Below are 8,911 nucleotides of genomic sequence, written 5' to 3'. Positions count from 1 at the left end.
AAGGATTCTATGATTCTATGATGGTGAAATCAACTGTTTACTTAATCTGTGCTTTAGATATCTGGGTATATAGAAAGTGGGAATGTGCGCTCTCAGTACTGATCTTACAGATAGTATCATATAACTGTATATATAAACTAATATCAAACTTCAGCATAAGTTTAGGTCAACAATAACCAGTATATTTTGTCCCTTGTAAAAACAAAGTTCCCTGGGCACATTCCTGTGATGTGTAGACTTTGTCTTCTGCTGTCTAGCTAAATTTATTTACAGACAGGTTTTACCTAATTATTTTCTTAGTCCTTTCATAAATCATGTCTTCACTCAGCTGTTGATTTTAGAAGGTGAATAAAATATTTCAGTTTTAGCCGATAGAGCCAGATCTCCATTTCAAGCTACTATTCCTTTCTGCATCTTTCTCCTGACAAACAGCTATCCTCCAGATGGTGTCTTGGTAGCACTTTATGGAGTAGTCTATTCTGGATGAGACCGAAGAGACCTCTGTAGGATAACTTGATAGGAATAGGAACACTAGAAGAAAGGATTCATGTAGTCAGGTGTTTCACTACTCTGAACACCCAGATGTACAGGTGATCAAGTCCTGCTTTGCATCTTCCGTGCAATTTAGATAGCACTTTAATCATTGTCATGGTTACAGGGGCTGGGACCAGTTTATCCTTATGTGGGTAGAACCAAAAACTGTGTATTCTATACCCTCTATGTCATTGCTGATGGTCTGTTAACAAAACCATGGGTAGCAGCTGCCCAGGACAGACCTCACACCCCAGGCTACAACAGATAAGGAAGGAGGTTCGGGGAGATGTTAACACCTTCCCACCCAGCAGGAGGAGTCCTCCCTGTTCATGGGCCCATCCATGCCTTGCCCCATGACTCATACAGAGCTCCCCCCAGGAGCTATTTCTGTTTAATGGACCATCAAGGACCCACTGCATGACTCACAGAATGATATCAACCCATTGTGAGATGCGCCACCCTGGATATAAACTGGGGTTCAGGACAGCACAGGGGGCCCTTACCCACTGGATTTCCAGAGGACAAGAGCTACCAGATCTTTTCTACAAGACCACTGTTTCATCTGGACTGCTACCACCACCCTAACTACAGAGTATCAGGTTGTATTCTGACTCTGTCTGTGGTTTTCCTTTGTATTATTGCTTTTATTTTATTTTTTCCCTATTAAATTGTATTTCTGACTTGGAGTCTCTCACTGGTTTGTTTTCAAACCATCACAATCATGCAGATTATTTTTGTCCTTGTGGCTGTGCCTGCATTAGAGAGCAGAGCAGCTCAACACAATGGTTTTACAGAGTATTGATTGTGCTTATGATGCAGTGCCCACACCACATGAGGTGGCAGGAGCAAAAAAAAGTGTTTCATTAGCACTCTGAAATTTATCACTGCTTGTGAAAGTAATTTGCACATGTAAAGGTGATCATATACTCTATCATGGTTATTCAGGTCAAAGCCTGAACTGTCCCACAGGAGCAAGAGCAGGCTTTTAATTTGAGAGGAAGTCCTTATTGTGCTTTGAGGAGAGAGATAAATGTTTTAATGTGATTCAGGTTTGAGTAAGGTGTGAAGGTTGAGGTTTTAGTACTGCTAATGGCCAAGGGCTGTCAGTTATCTTACAGTGCACACTACCATTAAACAAGTATGCAAAGAAGCTCCCTAAGCTATTGATACTAGTTCCCTACTCCAAGCATATTCCAGGTCACTGACAGCAGAAATGGTCAGCATGCATTCTTGCCACAGCTAAAATTCACCTAACTATACAATACTGCATACAGCTTAGCTATTAATACTTGTTTTTTATCAGAGAGGCATTTCTTCTAATCATAATGCTCCCAAAAAATACAAAGTTCTGGGCTCAGTCTTTTACCCAGGTCATTGCTCTACAAAAGTAAACATTTTCCCATTGCCAGCTGATGAAATTTCAGAGATTTCTTCAGAAATTTCAACACAACTGCATTTGAATTGAGTAAGCTTTTTTCCCCCCCTAGACTTGAATTGCCCAACTAAAAACACCATAAAATATTTGCTCTCAGATTCCACATAAGGCATTTGGAGAGTTCTTCTGGAGACTTGGAGCTCTTTGGAAGCCAAGCATTCCACAATGGTAAGCCAAAGGTTTAGATTTCTGTTAAAAAATGAGGATACGGGTAGCTACTTGCTTTAAAACTGCAAAAGAAAGATATTTAAGAGAATCACCTGGAAACGTATTGTAAAAAGTGGATTTAGTCCCTTAAAAAACTGCAAGATGTAATGAAAGTAAGATGCTTTTGTGAAGGTTACTGTGGATTTTGTTCTTTGTTGTGTAATTCTTTGAAAGATAGTATACACATATCTCTTGGTCTTCCACTTGCTGTTATCCTTTTCTCAGAAATGTTTGTGAAAATATTAAGAACTTTGTAAACATTTAGGACCCAGTTTATGACAGTTTAAAATAAGGTCCCTTTACAATGAAAGTGTAATACACAGTGAATTTTGTCTGCGTTTCTCTTTTCATCTACCAAGTTGTGTCCTGTTTCAGCCTTCAAGCCTCCAAATGTGTTTGCAGAATCTGAATCAACAGCTAGGTAGTGCTAAATAGATAGACAAGGCACTGTGGCCTAGTTTTCCTCTAATTTATGCTTACATAATCCCCAAAGCTACAGACATCAACTACTACCTTGAATGGGAACCTCGGAGGGTTTTACAGGAGAGGTAGTCATTTCTGTGATATGTGTAGATTCATAAACAGATAAACTATTATTAGAGGATATAATTCTCTTCCTAAGCTTTCCTGAGGGCTTGTCTATACTCAGACTAGACTTAGTTGAACGAAATGATCCGGTGTCTCACGCTACAGTAATTCACCCACTTTCAAAGGCCATTAAATCCAGTTTGGAAGATTCTGTTCTGGAAGATGGCTGGTGGAATCCCCTTTTTCAAGAAAGCAAACAAGAAAAAAAAAAAAAATCCTTGAAATGCCTTTCTCACAGACTCTCACAGACTGCCCAGAACAAGACAGCTCTGATGTGAGCCCTTGGCATCAGTATAACAATACTAATCTCTGCCATTTCTGGTAAAGGATACTGTTTCTGCTAGTGCTTGTTCGATACCCTCTGTGCTCAGCCTGCTTGCACATGGGTCCTTTACTTCTACCTGTTACTTAGCTGACGTATTCTTTGGTTCCAGCACAAGGCCAGTTCAGGCAGCATTTGGACACCACAGACTTCCCCTTCTGTTTCTGTTTAGATTCGGTGGAAAGTCCAGAACATTGACCTTTAGAAAGAGGAGCGTGCCCAAATTCATCTGACTGTCATTTCTATGAATAGGAAGATGAGGACAAATATTGGAGCAAACAAAGGATAAAACATTCACAGAAGACAGTCCAGCAGAGTGAAAGAAGGATTTTAGTCTTTTCTATGAGAGTGACAGCAGTAAGACCTCTTATAGAACTAAACCGTGCTGCTGCAGACACCTGAACAAGTTTGGAGGAAAGTCACCACCAGACTCTAGATGAATGATTATTATACAGCAAGCGGTATCCCAAGCATGTTGAGATCCTCTGTGAAAAGCTGGTTCCCTGAGCTCCCAAAGCTCCAGATAGCTGCATAGCACAGATAACCCCACAGATACATGCCAACTGCACATGGAAGCTCAGCAGAGACAAGCTGCAATGTTGCATTCTACAACTTCACAGAACAGGAGTTGCTTAGACAATTTTCCTTTAGCCAGGCATCACAGAGCAGCACAGTTTGAGTTTCAGTCTTGCTTCTTAACTTCTCTCATTCTGGCTACAGTGCTCAGCTTGGCAACTGACTCTATACTACCCCAATGCCGCAAGAACTCCAAATCACAAAACTACTATGAAAATTAAGCATTATAACCTTCCCAGACCATATCATAGAACCTCCTTCTCCCTTTCACTACACCAGGAATGTCCCTCAGCCCTGTAAGAAAGCAGCACACCAATGATGAAAATAGCAAGCTTTTCCACAGCAGACAGAGGAGATTCCCTTGGCTCACCATCCTCTCACTGCTATTTTAAACCCCAGTTTCAAGCAGCAACAGCCTCTGGAGTTCAGAACAGTAATTTTGAAAGATCTGGGCATATTACAATCCTTTCATGTTAATCTGCAAGTGCTATGAAGAAAATTTGAATAATCTCCTCCACTCCTTCTCAGTCTCTGGCCGTTGCTAAACTTCAGCCTTTGGTTATTCAGTTTGAGTCATCCATTGCTTTCTCACACTTCTCCAGTCCCTCTATCCCTGTGTAAGCACCAGCACAAAGTTTTGCAGGCTTTTTCAAAAAGTCCTGGTTGTTCAACAGGTCCCAGCATACACTTTTGAAGAGCTCTTACAGACGTTTAGCTGTTGCCACCACTAGGCAGAAGGAAGGGTGTACTGTGACACAGCCAGACCTGTGTGTGCACAGATTGACAAGATGTCTCACGTGCTGCTAAGCAGAATGTACAGAACTGGAATTTTGCCCTGAGACACTAATTTGTGTCTCTCTTCTCTACTCAGTCACCTATTTAAAAAACTTAGTGGAATATAATTAGGTCTGAGATCTCCACTCCACTGCCAAATTTTGAGAAATTGTTGTACACAAAAGTGGAACAACAGCATGCTATACAGATAGTGATTTGCTGGAGAAATAGCTATATCTGACCCAAAGTCAATAAATAAAGCACTAATAAGGGTCTGACAGGACTTTCAATATATGTATAGTATGTATAATACTATTGAAGCTTTTTCTGATTTCTAGAGTTTGGACTTTGTCAGGTAGCAATACTACTGACACATTAATGTAATATCATTTTGTCTCTTCCCACCTCAAGGAAAAGGCAAATCAATGCAATCAAATATCTGGAGTGCCCTTTTCCAACATTTTCATGTATGCATAAGGTTATTTCTAATTTTTGCTTCAGGTTCAGTGACAGCTTTCAATACCAAAGATAATCAAAGTGGAATTAAATTCATGCCATGGGTTCTGTGTCTCTTTTACAGAAGAGCTTTCTGGCTTTCCTTGCTGCAATGAGCATCATGGTGACGATGGGTGATGCATACTGCTTTACTAAGCTTAACAAGCCAGGGGAAGCCAACAAAGGTAAGACCAGGGAAAATTCTCTCACCAGATTGTTTTGTGGTAGCTTGGCTCTTTGTGGATCTGCCAGGAGTAGCTCAAAATACAAGGGAGGGGGAAGATGTCAGAAATACATGAATAGGAGGTTCCAGCACCAAGCTGCGAAAAGTAGGGGAAAAAAAATTCTTCCCCTGGACTAGGTATGGTTGCAGCAATATTGTTGCTGGTGGTAGGTTGCTATTGCTGTTCTGGCACATGGAGCTGATGCAGGAGTTGAGAGCAGTTCCCAGTAGAGTATGGTGCCAGGGGCCAGACGTGGCTGGTTGCTTTTTCATCCCAGATCTGTCACACTGAAACTGTCTCTAACAAGTAAAGAAGAAACAAATTCAGGCTCTCAAAACAGTCTGGGTAATAACCTGGAGAACAAAATTATTTCTACTTTACTATTGCCAAGAAAAATCTTTTCAGAAAACTTGCAATAAATTGGAAAATTTTTAGCCTTTATTTGAAAGTTTAAAGAACGTTTTGTTTTGCCACTATCTTATGCAGGCTGTATGCTGGATGGAAAACTATACCCCTTTGGAGAGATTGCAAGGACAGATAATTGTTTCAGATGCAGCTGCAACAAACATTCAATGGGATGCTGCTCACTGTAAGTTTGAACTTGTTGGTATCATCATTGCCTATAGGCAGACCATAGCTTTCCATTTGCTGGGGATAAATGAGTTTCTAAGGGCACATCAGAGCCTTTCCTCACCAATGTCACAGGGCTAGGGCAAGCCACATATCGTACGTGACCATTTGGATCCTTGGCTGTATTTACCTTGGTTCATTTCCTGCTGATGGGGAGTGGACACAGGCCCTTCCAGACACAGCCAGCTGGTGTCTGCCTTTAATTTTGAGAAACTTGTGAACACCCTCTTACACTGCAGTTAAGCCTTTCTTTAGCAGGGAGAGTAGAGATAGGAAGGAATTAATTCCACAAGGGACTTAAGTGAAGCTCCTCTAAAGGGTTTTTGATGATCTGAATCACTTTCTGAGGGTGCTTTTCTCCAGGGAATATGCTGACCTTAAGGTGACAAGACTCTGCTCTAAAGTACCTATTTCCAACATCCTCCTTTCCTCTTACATTACCATCTCAAGGGTCAAAAAGGCTTGATTATGATCATTGTCAATATAAATATATGTATTTTCAATATTATAACTCAATATCAGAATTATATTAATTCAATTATATATTATGAGTATTATACTTCAAGTAATAATTCACTTAATATGAAGTAAGATATGAATATAAGTATTATGATCATTGCCTTTGCTCGGGTGACAATCTCTCTCGAAACATCTACCACTGGCAATAATGAAAAAAGTAATGGAAAAAAGATACCAGGATCACGTTTATGTCACCCTGTAGAGTGCTGTGCTACAAATCCCTGTGCTAGTGCTGAGTATACTGGTACATTTACACAGTGCAGTGCAGCAAGGCATCATTTGAGGCCCTGGAAGTTGTAGCTGCATGGCATTCAAGCCAGCCAGGCTGGTCTTAGCCATAATTTGAGGGACATCTTACTCAGCATTAGTTTGGGACATAATCACTGAACCACTGAAGTACTGAATCTTATATTGTTTTCGATCTAACATTTGTTTTCTCTTTGCCAATGACAGCTTTCATACTCCTGTTAGTTATGACAAGGAGAACTGTAAAGTTGTTTTCAACAAGGAAAAATGTGACTATGATGTGGTGCAGAAGAGTGACCCCTCAAAGGAGTGTTTTGTTTATTCCCGTGTGGGGTAATAACCTACCTGCTCTGAACCTCTCTGCACTGTGGAATTCCTCCCCTTCTTAGAGATGCTTTGCAATCACAGAGATCAAAGATGTGGGAGATCTTATAAGAGAGAATACTTCAGCAGCTCACTTTTAATCTCTTCGTTGTTCTAATTCAGTATACAAGATTCAAGATTCTTGGTCTCATTTCTCTCATTACTTGCACTGTATCACTGAGGTTTTCTGAATACAATAAATCCAGGTGAAACATCCATAAATGCTTCATAATGATGATTCTTTTTATGTAATAACATCGGGTAACATCACCTTCTTTGAGAAAGGGCTGCATTTGCCAACATGCCCTGCACTAATACCCTGGCACAAGCTGTTCTCACACTTTGCATTTTCTGTTCTTGCCAAGGGTTACAGCAGACCTCTTACCTCACCAGGTGTCTACATATGTATAGATATATGTATAATAAATATATAGGGTATAAGTCCATTGTAATTTGGAAGGGATGCACTCTTTGGGAAATGCTATACAATGGCTTTCACTCAGGGCACACTTGAACTGCTACAGAAATCTGGGCAAAACCCATGCTACTAGCACCTGTGAACTCTGAAAATAAAGGTGAGGATGGAAGATCATATTTTTTTTTTCTCCTCCACTTTTTTCCCCACTTCTTTTCAACAAAGTCATCACCGAATAGCAGTGGCTGTTCCTCCCCATTGCCCACTCTGACCTGCAACTGGGTCTCCTCCTCCAGACCCCAGTCCTGAAAGTCTGCACACACTGTGCTGCACTAGTGGCTCTTACCCACAGTGCAAAAGAGACCTAGATCAGCCCCTGGAGACATGCTTCCTCATGGCAGTAAAGCCTGAGGTACCTATGAAAGGCAGATGCCTTCTGTCTCTTTAGTGTAAAAATTCCCCACATTCCCTAGGGAGAGAAGTCCAGCCAGTGTTTGGCTTCAGAACAATCTTCCACTTGGCAATTGGCAATAACCAAAATCTGCCCACATACCAGGCAACAATACTCTAATAAACACTGCCTCTACATGTCTTCTTTGCTCCAGAATTAAACATTTAAAAACCACAATGATCTGCAGTTAGCTGCTGGACAGACTGAAAAGAAATGCACCTCCCAGGACAAGAGGACTGTTTAATGATGCTCCAGAATCACTACAAGTCTGTTGTCTTGTAAAAGTATGAGGTTACACACAGTTGAGCATTCTTAGGGTAGGGATCCCCACTTGGCCCCCCCCAAAAAAAAAGTTTTCAGCCTGTATCTATTCTGCAGGGGTACTTGCTTCTGAGGCCAACACATCTCAGGCTCTGTGAGCCATCGGTAAAATCAGAAAGATTTGAACATGGTATGTTTTCTCTGGCTTTGTTTTTTGGTAACTTGCCTATGAGTGTTGTTTTTCTTATGGCTTCACTTAAGTTACCTACTTTTGGGGAAAAAAATTCAAGTATTTTGCAAGCACTGGTATTGCATAATTTGCCTTTTAAAGTTCTCTGCATCATGGGCTGGATATCAGTCAATAACTCTGTATTTCTGTATAATTGGTTCCTGCAAGGCTGAAAAAATATGGGGGCCAGAATTAGAATGAATTTAACTTTTTTTCAGTATAAACACTTGCACACGCCTTTTAAAAATCTGACTTTTTTTCACTGATTTAATCATGTCATTCATCTAAACAGCAGCATGGGGAAATTAATGTTCTCCCATTGCTTAAGGTCCTAAGGTAAGTTTTCTCCAGTTTTTGTATCCTACAGGAGAGGAACTGTTTTAAAACAAGTCCTGAATGACTTTTCCCCTTTTCTACCAGCTCACGTCAAAACTACACAGAACACAGCCTCAACTGGTACCTGAAGGAATGTTCTCACTTACAAAACAAACGGCTGTAGCTTCTCAGGGGAACTAAGAAATATTTTGAGCATGGAGCTCCAAAGACTTCCTACCTGAATAGCTTACAGAACTGTTTCTTGAGGAAAAATAGGTTTTCATAGACACATTTTTGTTAAATCCTAGTTTTAAAAATGATCATTTT

General features: G+C 40.5%; 1 protein-coding gene across 1 annotated transcript; it reads left to right on the top strand.

Moving 5' to 3' along the window:
- Positions 1–5,043: 5,043 nt before the first annotated feature.
- Positions 5,044–6,887, top strand: LOC103774104 (beta-microseminoprotein-like). The gene is made up of 3 exons (XM_008941484.1): positions 5,044–5,116; positions 5,642–5,744; positions 6,758–6,887. Exons 1-3 carry the CDS (start codon positions 5,044–5,046, stop codon positions 6,885–6,887), a joined length of 306 nt encoding a protein of 101 aa, XP_008939732.1.
- The last annotated feature ends 2,024 nt before the right edge of the window (positions 6,888–8,911 follow it).

Source organism: Merops nubicus, unplaced genomic scaffold (genome assembly GCF_000691845.1).
Source record: "Merops nubicus isolate BGI_N331 unplaced genomic scaffold, ASM69184v1 scaffold34425, whole genome shotgun sequence".
Lineage (NCBI taxonomy): Eukaryota > Metazoa > Chordata > Aves > Coraciiformes > Meropidae > Merops > Merops nubicus.
Note: the sequence above shows the minus strand (reverse complement) of the source record. Positions and strands in the feature narration are given on the sequence as shown.